A 14,486-nucleotide genomic window follows, 5' to 3' on the forward strand; every position below is an offset into this window, starting at 1 on the left:
TTAGACAACAAGGTTGGAGACCTTGTTGAAGGAATGTTCCAGGTAAAACCCAGTAGATTAAAGTAAAGAACATAATCGTGCATAGTACAGTCTATATAGGCAATGTTCGAGCGGAGCTCGTAAATGTGTTATCAAGATAAGAGCGATAGGGCGGACGGCCCGCTTGGATAAGAGATAAGAGAAAGGTACGGACAGCCCGTTTAGTACGTAATGAACAAAAGAAATGATAAGAGGAAATGTTATCGTAACACATAATATCTTCACAAATATATTTTTGTCGCGGCCGTCCTTGTCCAGTGTGCGTATTAGAGTGCAGTCACGCCGTTCTTTGCCATGGAAGCTTGGGTTGCATCGCAGGTAGTCAGTAGCTAGCTTCCAGTCAGCGGTAGACTCATAATGCACTTTCAAGTATCGATATTCATGGATCTTTCGACATACAAAGTCAGATTCAAGTAAAAGCGAGGAAAGTCAATTTACCTGGTCTTGTGCTGAAAGTTTCAACCACGTTGTTCCTTCCGGCAGCGGTATGTTGTGAGAGGGAAGGAAATGGTTGAGAAATGTTGCGAGTTTCTTCCGGAACTGGTGAAACGCACGAATGGACTTGTTTTCTTCCTCCACTTGCGAAAGGGTTGTTTGATTCTTGAGGGGTGAACCAATATGAAAATGTTCTTCAAATTTCTCATCATCCAAGTCCGTGTCCTCCAGTTCTTCCTGTGAAAGCATGAGTTTGCGTCGTTCCTCATCAAGGCACTTGATACGACTGCGAATAAATTCAGAGACGACACTCTTATGGTCGAGCTCAAGGATCTATGTTACACGAAATGAGTGGTATGGAGCGACTCATTGAGAGTTAGAATTAAAAGGCATGAATGTACCTGATCAGCAATATCCTTACGATTGGTCTGCCGTAGATACCACCATTTGATCGGTCCATGTTGCTTCTCATTTGGTCGAGTGCTGAAGTTCCGAGCGGCACCTTTCGCCATGATGTCATCAAATATATGCTTTCCAGAGTGAATCTTTGGAAAGTTCCAGTTCTTGATCGTGTCCGGATCAGTCTCCTCGACGATTTTGATGTAGTCCTGAGATATCAATGATAAGTAAATTAATACTAACGACAATTTGCAGAACTGCTATGACGTACCTCTAAGCGCTTCTGAAACTCTAACACCTCTGCCCTTCCCGCAGCAATTGTGCTTTCAGTCTGCATGTCAAGTGAAATATACATGTCGATATGTAGGTAGCTCGCTATACACCGTAGTAGTGCATAGCCAGCTTCATCCACTGCGCATGTGAGTATGTTCTGTGCGGCATACAAAACTTGCTATGAGAAGAGTAATTCGTTAACATGAGAACTGGTAGCCGCGAAGTCATATCATACCCTGGAGATATCCCGAAGTTTGTTACCATCGCTGTAAGTAATATTAGTAACCCGATCAAAGTGATTAAGATTGCGCCATCACAGGAAGGTATCGAACCTGCGAGCAATTAAATAGGGTTGCTAACATGTAGTCTGAACAATTACAACTCACTGATCATCCAGTTTCTTCTCATTGCTGCGTCCAAGGGCTGCAATGTGTTGTTTGAGCTCGCCGAAGAGATGTTTCCACTGACCCATATGATATACATGCAAATGGTCCTGCAAAATCGTGTCATGAGGATCAGAATTTGGGACTTTCCAGAAGACGTTCTGTAAGACATGATTAATGGGGGACAATAATTGGTACATTTGATTGCAAGTGCTGACCTTAATAGGCCGTAGGCCCTGTTTTTTGAGTGCGCTTTCTCCAGCTACACGGTCCCTAGTCCATAGCTCCACCAAAGCTTTCGTGTCATCAGATGATCGAGTCGGATAAGTGGAAGCGTTATTGTAGAGCTTGTCTGAAGGGACAAGGCAGATAGGACAGGGACAGTGACAATTGGTTCCCCATATCAGTGCCATCACGCACCTAAGATTGGATTAGAAAACCATCAGAAAAAAGTATGAAATGACATTACTGCTCCTCATAATCAGCCGATAAGAGCAAGATGAATGCATACAACCATCTCATGACGCCGTCATAGCATGTATATGCATACCCTGCCTTGGCATAGATGATGATGGTTTCGAGCAGCTTGAAGAATGCCTTGTGCCATACGACACGTTTGAGATTGACATATGAGAGCTTTCCATCTTCCTCAGAATCATCAGGAACCTGCGCAAAAGAACTGTTTCGCGCGAAACTCAGAACTAACACTAATTTCACTTACTATTGGTAGCCAGCCAACCATTCGCCCACCGCCAAGTCCATCCGTGTTCCTGATATTGACAGGCAAGTTTCCGCATCACACGAAGACAGGGTAGGCTTTGACTGTACCGGCAGAAGATAGATGAGTTTTGTCCGCATACAATATAAATGCGAATGGGACGCCATTTTCAGGTAAAGACGACTGTGAATTCAATATATAAAGGGTATCACTTAGTAGAATCACAAATGAACAATAATACAAAAAATATAGCATACTTGAACGTTCCACCAACAGTCTCCAGTCCAAGGTTCATGTACAAAGCGCTCGTAACACATCCTGTTGTGCCTGTACAATCGCTGTGCATCCCAAACAAAATGGGGTGCCAGTAGCGGGTCCTGTAGCAAGTCCAAGGCCCAGTCCCACAACGGCCGTGTGTATACGTTGTACTTGAGGTCCTCCCGCTTGTGCTCAACAGTAATGGTATGCTTCTCGAACTATCAAAGGAATGTCTAATACGACTGTAAAAAAAGAAAATCGTGTTCTTCTCTCACAGGTGACATTTGACTGGCAGCCCTGTCCCAGGCTTTTGAAACATCACCATGGGACTTGAACGTGAATTTCACTTGGCCGTCAGCAATTCTCCAGATGAGCCGCAACAGCTCGTCTGTTTGATTCTTGTTCAAGGCAGCCTGGTGTGCGAGTTTGGCGAACTCAAAGTCCGCATAACAAGCAAAAGGCTGCCAGGGTTCATTGTCGACGATAGGCGGCAGCTGATGCTCCTTGCATCCAAAAGTGGAGAACGACTCTACAGAAGTCGCACGGCCGCTGTGTGGGTGGTATTCCGTCTTGAAAGTATCGAGATTAGGAGGAGCTGAAGGCATGATTGGGAGCGATGATAGGGTGGTACACGCGGGGATGCCCATGCTTGTATCTGATTCTGAACCTGTAATTAAGATTTCAGAAAGGGAGCGCATCACGAGTCAAAATAATACATACGTTGACGTGCATCTGAATCTCTACTGATGCTCATTGCATCGGCAACATCTGAATTCCCTTCAAACAATGGACCTGCAGTGAAGTTGTCAGGCTGTTGATCTTGCTCAGGCAACAAGTTCTTTGTGCCATCTGGGACCATTCTCAAAGGGACCGACGGCGCTGCAGCAGCGACAACAGCAGAAGCCATTGTTTGCTCCTTACAATGCCGTCTTTTCTCTCGACGTGCTTCTAAAAATGATGCGAAAAGTATTATTCATTAGTACACTGATATCAACAAGACGATATGTCAATGAAGACAGAATTTAATCGATGCTTACCTTTCCTTTGCAGCTCCTCCTCTACTGCACGTGCTGCAAGTGCCGCGAAATCCTTGTCATCATTCTTCTTATCCCGTCTTCTCAGACACCCTTGTTCATGAGATTTGATCCCGCGCGCCGAGTATGACTTGTTACAGTACTGACAATCCACTTGGTTGTTGGATGATGTTGAAGCAATATATTTACGTCCCCGGTTCATTGTGTTTCAGTTGGGGGCCATGCCACAAGAGTAGTACAAATTAAAGATATACAGCCTAAGAGACGCAGCTAAAGATTCAAACACGATGATGGGAGGAGTCGGATCAATGAGAAGCAACGACGTCGACGAAAGATTATCATAATAATCTGACATAATGAATTGCGGTTGCAATTATCAATAATCACCCGGCACCATTAGAATCGCTTGTAAGTACTAAGAGCCTGCTTGCAAGTGAGTAAAATAAGTCACGCTCCCTGGGAATTTAGTTCCAATGTGGTCCAAATAGCGTCCCAATATGGAACGCTTGCATTGGGTTTTAATTGGTTTAAACGAATTGAATCAACGCTCGCACTCGGCTCTGGCCGAGTCTCAGCTCTACGCACATACTTGTCACTGATTGTGACATGTTGCCGTGACTGAGTCTCCTAAACGCTGGTGACGCAGACTTCGGTCTTTAGTTCTTTCGTCTCGACCGTCATCAGTGTTGAGCACGTTCTGCTTGCGCACATCCTGCGCCACAATTTAAAGCTATTTATTGAATTCTACGTGTAAAACTTCAAATTCGGTCGTACCTCCATGTCTAGTTGCCAAAATGTCTCATCCGGCACCCAAGCATCACTTACAGGACCAGAACAAGCGAGGACTTCGTCTCAAGCCAACACTGGAAGATCGGCTCTTTCGCAACAAGACTTGGTTGAGAAGTGCCTCAACATCGTCGAAGACTACAAACAATCACTCATCTCAAAGCAAGAAGCATATGTCACTATTACGAAGGTTGTCGCAGCCAGTTCCAACGAAGCCTCTGACCAAGCCGAATCTTTTATCGCGGCTCCGTACTTCGACATGGTCGAACAATGGTTTGGAGACATTGATAGGACCAGAACGTTTCGGGAACCTGACGCTGCACGACAATCTGAAGAAAGGGACTTCGTCCCTCCTAGAGAGGATGAGCATGAGAGAGAGCCCAGTATTGAGGAAGGTGAACCTGTCAAAAAACGGTCTAAACTGGACCTCTCCTGTCTTGGACGAGCCGAGCAATCATTTAAGGGAGGTCAACTCTCAGCGAATCTCACTCGCACCAACGAAATCCTTCTCAACTGGTCGCAAGACCCAAAAGAAGTTCGACGAAGACTCATGTACCATCGCTGCTGCCCGGAATTCCACGAAGCTGGATGGGCAGAAATCGTCGCAGGAAAGTGCATCAATCTTGATGCCGTCCATTCCATTATCTCCTCCTTGCGCACTATTGACAAATGCACCGAAACTATTGGAGACATTGAGATCAAGTTCTCCACCGCTACTGAAGCAGTCTCGAAAAAGATCACTACCTCTGCACAATGGTCCGCAGCTTGGAATAGAGCCGCAAGGGCCATTAAATTCGCGTTCCCTCATCGAGAGGATGAGCTCGCCTCCTACGGAGAGTACATCAACGATAAGTTTGACCGCAGCGTCGAACGAGCTCACGAGAGAATTATTAGATTTGACAAAGCCGTTAGGAACCGAGCAGCAAACTCTCGTAGAGTTGAACTCTCCAACTTCGCGGCCTTTGCAGACATTTACGAGTCCCACTTCTTATCAGACGGCAGGCATCATGATGAGGACAAGCAGTCGAAGCCCGGTGCAACGGCACGGGATAAGACCTCCTTCAATCGGCGAGAGCCTTGCCGAAAATGGAACTCGGGAGAATGCTCTCGCAGTGCTCAAACCTGCCGCTATGCGCATGTCTGCTCACACGAGCAGGATGGGAGATTGTGCGCGCGACGTCACACAGAAGCAAGGCATTTCGAAGAGTCCAAGCCCAAACCTACCTGAACATCCAATTAAGCGCCCGCGACATAGACGGGGCCTTATTTGGTCTCCAATGGATGTTTCATTCAGTCCAACAGCACGTTCAACTGAATATTCGGAACCCGTACCTACACCTCCTTCTCACGAAGTCCTTCATAGTGATGCGGCTCAGACCATCGCTCGAAGGCCAGACCTTTTTCGTATCGTTACACCTATCAATGTTGACCGTTTCGAGGAACTTCTCTTGGACCATCCGAACCAGCCGTTTGTTAGATCGGTTTGTCACGCTTTGCGTGAAGGCTTCTGGCCTTGGGCTGACACCTCTGATGACACGTACCCATCTATCAATGACAACTCCTCGCATACGTGTTCCAAGACTGACGTACAACTCCAATTCATTGAAAATCAGATGCAGGAAGAAATTCGTTTGGGTCGAGTGTCCGAAAGTTTTGGAACAGAGCTTTATCCAGGAATGTATAGTGTGCCAATGCACACCGTTCCTAAACCCAATTCGGACAAACTTCGCTTGGTTGTGGACCACACTGCGGGCGAGTACTCATTGAACTCTATGATTGATCGGGATGCGATCAAGGGTACCAAGCTTGATGGTCTACACTCACTAGGTGCCTCGCTGCTCAAATTTCGAGAGCAGCATCCGAACGTTGAGCTAATTATGTTCAAATCTGATGTTTCACAAGCTTTCCGTCGGTTACCGATGCACCCTCTATGGCAGGTCAAACAGATCTTGACTGTGCATGGTCAACGACACGTAGATCGTAACAACAACTTCGGTGGTCGAGGATCTCCGAAGATTTGGATATCCTTTATGTCACTTGTCGCGTGGATCGCCATTCACAAAATCTTAATTGATGCGCTTAAAACCTACATGGACGACTCTTTCTCTTTCGAAGTGGCCGGACGTGTTCTCTATTATCCTCCTTATGATTGCTACTTTCCCGCAAAACAGACTCGACTCTTACAACTTTGGGATGACCTTCACCTGCCGCATGAACGACCAAAGCAAGTATTTGGCGCGCCATTGACTATCATTGGATTTGAAGTCGACCCGAATGCTATGCAGGTCACGTTACCCCATCATAAAAAGGCTGAGCTGGTTATAGAGTTACGTCGTTTCGCGCAGAAAAATCACCGTTGGTCCCTGCGTGAATTCCAGCGTCTGGCTGGTTGGTGCGAATGGAGCTTTAACGTGTTTCCTCTGTTGAAGCCGGGTTTGTCGGTGCTTTACGACAAAATCCGAGGAAAGAAGAATGCATTCGCTCAAATTCACGTCAATAACGCGCTACTGCGCGAGTTACGTTGGCTTGCAGACCACGTCGAACGTTTGGATGGCTTACACCTATTCCGGTGTCTAGACTTTGAGCCATCAAGAGATGATGTTGTGGTTATCTACACTGACGCGTCAGCAGCAGGAATGGGTCTCTGGTTCCCGGACGATAACTTCGCGTGCCAGTCACCATTACCTGGAGAGGCTCCCCACGACTCTATCTTCTTCTTCGAAGCGTTGGCTGTATGTTCTGCTATTCACGCTGTCACAAACATGGACGAGACCCCGGCAAAGTTACTCATCTACACAGACAATTCGAATACTGTGGCAATGTTCGACTCACTTCGAGCAAGACCCGTCTATAATTCACTGTTACTTTCGGCCGTGGATATCTTAATCAGCTATAGCGTTGACCTGCGGGTTGAGCATATTCCAGGTCAGCAGAACGTCATTGCTGACGCACTCTCACGGTTTCACAATGAGCTCGTGAAAGATCTCGTGCCTTCGGCGCAGATTTTTGACTTTGAACCCCCTCGGGATGCGCTGGGGGTGGCAGAAAAATGATCCGAGGTACCACACAGTCCAAGCAACCCGTGCGGGAAGCTTGGACTCTCGAACGCTTACAGCTAGAGCGTTCACTTGCCCTTGGCTGCGCTATTGAATCCACCACAGCTTCAGCTTACGACTCGCATCTAAATTCCTATCTCAACTTTTGTCGACTTCATCACCGGGAGGTAGAGCCAACTGCGGACACGCTGTCCTTCTTCGTGGTGTGGCTATCACATCATATCGAGCCACGATCCGTGGACTCATATCTTTCGGGAATTGTCAATCGTCTGGAGACACACTTCCCGCACGTTCGTGAAATACGGACATCTTTGCTCGTCACGCGAACTCTGAAGGGTTGCAAACGTCGCTTATCTAAGCCTGTTCAACGCAAACAACCACTCACTTTGGATGATCTCACTCTTGTGGTCAACACATTCGCATCATCTACAGAGTACGACGATACGCTATTCGTGGCAATGCTGGTTACAGGTTTCAAGAGTTTGCAACGTCTCGCAGAGCTCTGCTGGCCTAATGCAAAACGACACCAATCCTATCGTAAAGTGGCGCTACGCCACTCTCTCATGCTGTCTGCAACATCGGCAAGCTACACATTACCTCACCATAAGACGAGCACTTTGGGAGTAGGATGTGAGATCTTGGTGATGGCAGAGCCTGAATCTAGAGTGAATCCTCTAGCTCTCCTACAACGGTATGTACGTGCTCGCGACAGTCGCTTTCCACACCATCCACACCTCTGGCTGACTACGAGTGGCACTATCCCGACGCGCGCATGGTTCATGCGTTACCTTCGGTGTTTCTTTCCCCCAACTATTTCTGGACATTCGATGCGAGCCGGGGGTGCCACTGCCCTAGCTGCGACTGGTGTCGCGCCTGCGCTGATTCAGGCAGCAGGACGCTGGTCTTCGGATGAGTTTCAGAAATACATTCGAAAGCACCCTTATCTGCTTCACTTGCTTATACACGGTTCTCAAAATCCGTAACTCACTGGATTTGACAGCTTAACGCTCGAATTGCTTGGTTGAATTCTCGTTTGCATCAACTTCTTGTAACAGTCTGGGGATTCTAAGTACGTCATCAGCATTATTTATAATAAAAAAAAAAAAAAAAAATAGCCCTCTAGCGCTTGGTCGAGAGTCAAACTTGACTTTCTCGACTTTTCAGTCACCAGTCGTTTGGAGGGGGCTCAGTCACCAGTCATTTGGTGACTTGTACATTACTGATTCTTTCTATTTACTATACATACTTCTCTGTTTTCAAACGAGCTGTCACTTCCCAGTATTAAAATTGATTGCGGGTCCTCCGAGCATTGAGCTGGAGGGCCCCGCTTGCCCTAAACTCTTCGCACGAGTGCCTATCACCAGTGCAGGTTGATTCAAGGCACTCCTGGAAATTTCCGACATGTAGCAGTAAAAGATTCGTCCTCTTTTCGTCTTTCCTATATAATTGGTTGCATCTCCCTTCTCAGTATGAGCATCACTAGGCTGTCTTCACTCTCCTATTTCGCGCCATGGCCTCATTCTATTCTACTCAGGTACGCTTCCAAAACTTAGGAATCCTTGCCGTATGACTCAATCACGCCGACCTTTCCAGTTATATGACGACAGAGCATCTGCCGAAGAACAACCACTCCCCGATGCCCTTCGTCGCACGTCCTTCGTAAAGAGGGTACTTTGTTTTTTGGCACTTGGACGCCCAGATCTTGGTGATCATTGGAAGTCGCTGCAATCAGAACAAGCCTTCGAAACCGTTAGGAGCAGGTTTTGCTCCATCTTGGCCAGTATTATCACCACCGTAAGCTATCCAACTTCGCGCAAGTCGCGAACTGAAGCCGACGCTGACATGCTCTCATAAAGGCAAGTGTCCTCCTCGCTATAAGCGGTGTTTTCGTCAGCACGGCCTCTCCTGTGTCGTACTTTGACTACACATCGCCCGTTCCCTATTGTCTGCTCTTTATATCGCTCATGCTCGCCATGATCGCGATGTTGACGTCTGGCTCGAGCATGATACGTTGGCTGCACGCCGATCGCCACTGGACTCAAGAAGTGAGTTTTATTCTCGTCATGCTGATTCGGACACCGGCTGACCTACATATAATCAGCAACTCAAGCAAGGCGACTACTTCGTCTTGTCCTACCTGTTGTCGATAGTCACGCCTATAATCTTCGTTGTCTGCTCCCTCAATTGTTTCATATTTGGTGAGTTGTTCCATCAATCGAGGCTTTCTCTGGTCCCTCATGCATTCCGCCCAGCGATGTTGGTAGCAGGCTTTTCTTCTCAAAGCATGATCTGCCGCGCAGCCACTGCGCTCTGGCTGATCGCATACGCTGTCAACGTTGGGACGATTTTGATGGACGCTATGTGGAAGTATGCAACAAGCTTCAATCACGCTGGATAACGTCAGTAGTCTCCAGTTTCCTCCTTGTTTCGCCCGCAGTTCGTCTATGTTGTATATAGCCTGATATTGTGCACAAAGATTATTAGAATGCAGACGAGTATATTGTACGTAGTCTGCATGGTTTTCAATCATGCAAATCAATTTTTCCAGAATGTTTCACAACACATCGAATCGTGTTTGCAATGTGAAAGAAACTCAGTACACACACTTTGTGCAAAAGCATCCGGCAGTCAGAAAGCGAGACAAGCCATCTATCATACTATTTTCAAGAAGCAACAATACAGGAAGCACTACTTCAATGGCACAACAAAGGCCGTACCTAGAAAATGAAACGTCAGATAAGAATTAACAATGATCAGATGCGTTCCCTCAGGAAGAACAATTTGTCCATCATAAAAATCGGACATATGCTTGTATGTTGTAAAGCATCTCGGGGAGAAAGAGCGGGTTATGGAAGAATGCTCACCAGTGCTACATTATTATACAACCATCACAGGACAATCTGTAAAAAGAGGAAAGGAAAGTAAGTAACTGATGCAGATGAACACGGAAAATGAAGATGAGAATCAGTTGGTGATGCATGTTACGAGTGATGGCTCATTGGAGACCGTCGCCGACTCGAGGATGGAAAGTATCGTCATTTGGAAAGGTAGGTCGTGAGGCTTACCTTGGCCAGCGTACATGATACGCTGTGTGCGCGATGGTGAAGGTTCATAAAAAAATAAGTTCGCTTGCCGAGCTTGATCTTGAAGCGGAGTCTGGCGGAGACTCAAAAACAGCTATACAGTTTCTGCTCGCGATTTTCTTATGCCATGACAGCATGTTCGTGGTTTACTCGCTCTCCCGTCTCCCAGTCGTATGAATCAACCGGATCAAGGTGAGCAACAAAATTTCTTGATGTTGGAGCTTTTTTGCGCCTTTTTTGTGATGATACAATCAGTTCTGCTTCCGAAAGAGACACAATCTCTTGTGGACAACCTTTTACCAAAAATTTCAATCCTGATCAGCTTTTCTCTCGATTTACGGAGAGAACAACATGCTAACTACTGCTGTTACAGTTGAATACACTGGTCGTTCCTGACGCGCTCATTGTGGAAGGGTGAGTACTATTCACTAGAGTTTTGTACATCCGTATTTTGCAGGACGAAATCAAGTTCATCCATTCTTTGAGTCTCCCGTAGTTGCGCGTTCGTTCGACCGCTCTTGTTCGCAAGAGATGCGTCTATGCTTCGTCTTGATTCATGTGCGTTGGTCCACGGGCGATGCTTTACGGGGGACAAGAAAACATCGGCTTTTCTGATTCATCTTGTGAGGTTCTGTTGAACACCTTGCTTACTGTTACGCTTTAGGTTGACTATAACTTCGGATTTTTATGTACTTGTATACGAGACATGTTTGTTGTGCCAGTGAAATATATTATGTCTTGCATATGACTGACTATCGTGGGGCGTGTTCTATAATATGTAGTACAAGTTACGCATAAAATTACAAGATATAAGTTCTATTCAAACGGGTCGCGTCATCCATATCTGCGAAGAGCCAATTGAGAACAGCAGCAAGCCTAATACCACCCTGAGACATCAACTTCTCAACAATCCATGCATCCTCGATTACCCCGGAATACTGGGGCGTGTCGAGTTCGAGGTATGGATTCTTCCTCGGCCTAGAAAGCCAGTGGACTTCAAGACTTTGATTGGATGAGTTGCAGGCATGATCATCGGTACTTCTAGAGAAGGAAATGTGGTTGTATGGCGGTTCATCTAATGCCTTCGGGAACACGATCTGGCAGTTCAGAGCGTGAATGGGAGCTGCCCAATGGTATGGGCACAATGTTTCATCGTCGGTGTTCAAACCCCCGTCTGTAAGATGCGACCCCACAATCCAAGACCCTATGCGACGCCCAAAAGTCCAAGATAGCCATTGTTCCCAGTGAGTTTGCAGGGGTTGGACAGAGGGTTCGGCGGGACACGTAAGCCACGAGTCGAGCTCGTCCTCGTACTTGCCCGTAATGCCTTCCCAGACAACACGACGGATATAAGGGTCGTAGATGGTGCCCCGAAGGTGACTCTCGACGTCAGGAAGTGGCAAAGGGCGAGTATAATTGGAGGGTATTGTGCGAATTCTTTTGGCTATGAGGAGGCCGTCCCACAGGGAGTGAAGGTCTATCGCAGATGATAAGAACAAGGAAAGATAAGAGCGGGAACAACTGACTTGTTACACGCTTGTCGAATGAGACTTTGATTCCGTTCCCTCCTCGGTCACGTCCTGTGAGGTGCAATGGCATGTGCATATCCCCAACGAAGTGAATGAGAAACTTGAGTGCAACCTGCGCTGCATCTTCATCGCTCTCAGTGGTCAAGCCTGCTTTGCGCAGGCCCATGTAATCCTCCAGAGTATTTGTGGTGTTCCTTATGCCGCTAAGCACATTGATATTCCTTCTACCCTCCCAGCCTCTCTCTCCTGGAAAAGCGCAAGTCTCACTAGGATAGTCATCCGTTGCGCCGATGTAGTGCAGGGGGCCTGTCCACCTGTACTGTGGCAAACCACGGATCCTGTCTGCCCAGGCAGCGACCGGAGCGAGATGGCAGTTCCCTTTATAATGCAAGATGTCACACAGGATGGGCATGACCGAAGGATGCAGATGCATCTGAGCGACTGTCGCGATGATTTCATGACCTATAAAAAGTTAGACTCTTCAGACACGACATACCGCCATACTCACCTACTGCTCCCCATGCACTGACGGATGGTATAATAGTGGACCCTGCGGCAAGAATGAGCGATACCCGTGAAAAGCGCATGGTGGGGGGTGTAAAAGCAAATGGATACCGGATGTGACACTTCTTATATCTAGAAATGCCGCAGAGCGCGCAGCCAGAGGGGGACTGAATGGGGCTTCCACAGATAAGGTGACAGCTTTAGTAATAATAGTCAGGCCTTCAGGGTGTAGTAAAAGACAAGAGGTCCGAGGATAAGGAAACAATACGGAATATTGCGGAAATACAATAATAGTCTGCGACACAGCCACATGTGCTATAGCGACTCGATATAGATCTCATTTGATTTCATCACAATTGAAAATGTTCAAATTCAACTTCGACGTGGAGGACGATACTGAACAAAGTACAGACGTAAATCACACAATACAAAATAATGGGCCCGCTTCTGTGCAGGCGGTCGCCCCAGACGTATTCACAGAGCTCTTTCTCACAGACGCGGTACGTCTAATTACTGCTTATCTTCGTTCTGTAAAAACTGATCTGGGCGCAAGGATTAGTTAAACAGCCTACCGTCCAAAATATCCTACTCTCCAATCACGATCCCACTTGCCAGCGGAACCGAACTTTCACTTCCACGCCGCGATCTGTTCGATGCGAGGTTTCAATTGATCTCTCAAAATGTCGATGACCCGGATGCATTGGAACAGCCGTCTATCAATGCACGGTCTGCGCTGCACTTTTTGGATGCACCCTCTGACCTTGTACCTCTTGTCTACGAGGGCGGCTTGAAGACTTGGGAATGCAGTATTGATCTTGCCAGCTATCTGGATGGTATAAGCTCGCAGTTTGATGTAAGCGGCAAGCGTGTGCTAGAGGTGAGCATCCATTTCTCTGTACTCTGATGGTATGATACAGTTCCAATGGCTTCACAGATTGGATGTGGCACATCAATACCGTCACTGTACATTCTTCATCGAATATTCTCCTCCCCACCTTCTCAAAATCAGACACATATCCACCTCCAGGACTATAACGCCTCCGTGTTGGAATTGGTGACTATTCCCAATATTATTCTGACCTGGTGTTCGTAAAATTTGGATCTTTTCTTTCTTCGTGTCTCACTCGAGATACAGATCTGTCAGAGGCAGCAGGGATGTACCGCAAATCAGAGGAGCGGGCAGACTCTCCTTTGGAGTTGGATATCTCGGAAGGTCTCAAAGATGCATTCCATCAATCCTTGATGACTTACGGTGTCGAATTACGTTTTTTCTCTGGCTCATGGGATACATTCGACCTCCAAAAATCATGTGGGAGCTACAACCTGGTGCTGACATCCGAGACCATATACCGCATGGAATCTCTTCCGAGCCTTACTGCTATTATGCGCGGTGCTTGCAAGGCTGAAGACCCCACAGGTGTGGACGATTACCTCTGTCTTGTAGCCGCAAAAGTACTCTACTTTGGTGTGGGTGGCGGAGTAACAGAGTTTGTGCGATGTGTACAAAGTTCGGATAAAGGAGGCACGGTTAAGACTGTATGGGAGAAAACACAAGGCGTCGAAAGGAGGGTAATGAGTATCACATGGAATTGACGATGTTATTTGATCCTTACCCGCGAAATGAAACGAAGCATGATTGTGTCGATGAGGATAATATGACTGGGACGACCAAGGACAACAAAACTCAATATTGTTATGATAAGCAAAAAATGTGGACAAATCCGGACTCGAACCGGAGACCCCCCGCAGTCAGCGCCATGCTAAGCGGATGTGATAACCAGCTACACCATATGCCCGACGAACTTTGTTAGATCTTGGGTAACTATTACCTATTACAGTAACCTAGATCCTTCTAAATTCTGACTTGTCACTGACAAAAAGTACGATTGACTTCATTCTATCAGAACCTGACTAGTGCTAGAGACCTATTGTACGTTCTTTATTGTTGCGTGCAAAGGCTTATATCACCCCCTTCCAGGATGGTGTTCA

The 14,486-nt window shown here is 46.9% G+C and overlaps 4 protein-coding genes and 1 non-coding gene across 5 annotated transcripts; 2 read left to right on the top strand and 3 right to left on the bottom strand.

Moving 5' to 3' along the window:
- Positions 1-4,147, bottom strand: HD556DRAFT_1431701 (uncharacterized protein; the record flags this gene model as incomplete). Its single annotated transcript, XM_041305040.1, has 17 exons — positions 1-21; positions 265-426; positions 478-807; positions 876-1,082; positions 1,145-1,324; positions 1,382-1,412; positions 1,533-1,690; positions 1,748-1,949; positions 1,999-2,195; positions 2,251-2,299; positions 2,330-2,430; positions 2,505-2,723; positions 2,781-3,172; positions 3,298-3,343; positions 3,427-3,453; positions 3,568-3,692; positions 4,129-4,147. 17 exons carry the CDS (start codon positions 4,145-4,147, stop codon positions 1-3), a joined length of 2,466 nt encoding a protein of 821 aa, XP_041161279.1.
- A 4,417-nt stretch (positions 4,148-8,564) lies between these two features.
- On the top strand, positions 8,565-9,942 carry HD556DRAFT_386314 (uncharacterized protein). The gene is made up of 4 exons (XM_041310454.1): positions 8,565-8,915; positions 8,975-9,175; positions 9,238-9,426; positions 9,483-9,942. The coding sequence occupies exons 1-4, from the start codon at positions 8,892-8,894 to the stop codon at positions 9,777-9,779; spliced, it is 711 nt and encodes a 236-aa protein (XP_041161280.1). The 5' UTR covers positions 8,565-8,891; the 3' UTR covers positions 9,780-9,942.
- A 1,246-nt stretch (positions 9,943-11,188) lies between these two features.
- Positions 11,189-12,747, bottom strand: HD556DRAFT_1365272 (phospholipase C/P1 nuclease domain-containing protein). Its single transcript, XM_041302758.1, has 3 exons — positions 12,502-12,747; positions 11,991-12,455; positions 11,189-11,941 (listed from the first exon to the last, which is right to left on the bottom strand). Exons 1-3 carry the CDS (start codon positions 12,578-12,580, stop codon positions 11,265-11,267), a joined length of 1,221 nt encoding a protein of 406 aa, XP_041161281.1. The 5' UTR covers positions 12,581-12,747; the 3' UTR covers positions 11,189-11,264.
- A 112-nt stretch (positions 12,748-12,859) lies between these two features.
- Positions 12,860-14,150, top strand: HD556DRAFT_1472915 (uncharacterized protein; the record flags this gene model as incomplete). Its single annotated transcript, XM_041308476.1, has 4 exons — positions 12,860-12,997; positions 13,057-13,374; positions 13,432-13,582; positions 13,633-14,150. The coding sequence occupies 4 exons, from the start codon at positions 12,860-12,862 to the stop codon at positions 14,088-14,090; spliced, it is 1,065 nt and encodes a 354-aa protein (XP_041161282.1). The 3' UTR covers positions 14,091-14,150.
- Positions 14,151-14,209: 59 nt separating this feature from the next.
- On the bottom strand, positions 14,210-14,293 carry HD556DRAFT_t60. The gene has a single exon. It is a non-coding gene; the product is annotated as a tRNA-Ala (tRNA).
- Between the last annotated feature and the right edge of the window lie 193 nt (positions 14,294-14,486).

The sequence above is a fragment of the Suillus plorans genome, assembly GCF_016647745.1.
Source record: "Suillus plorans strain S12 chromosome Unknown HD556scaffold_22, whole genome shotgun sequence".
In the NCBI taxonomy this organism is placed as follows: Eukaryota; Fungi; Basidiomycota; class Agaricomycetes; order Boletales; family Suillaceae; genus Suillus; species Suillus plorans.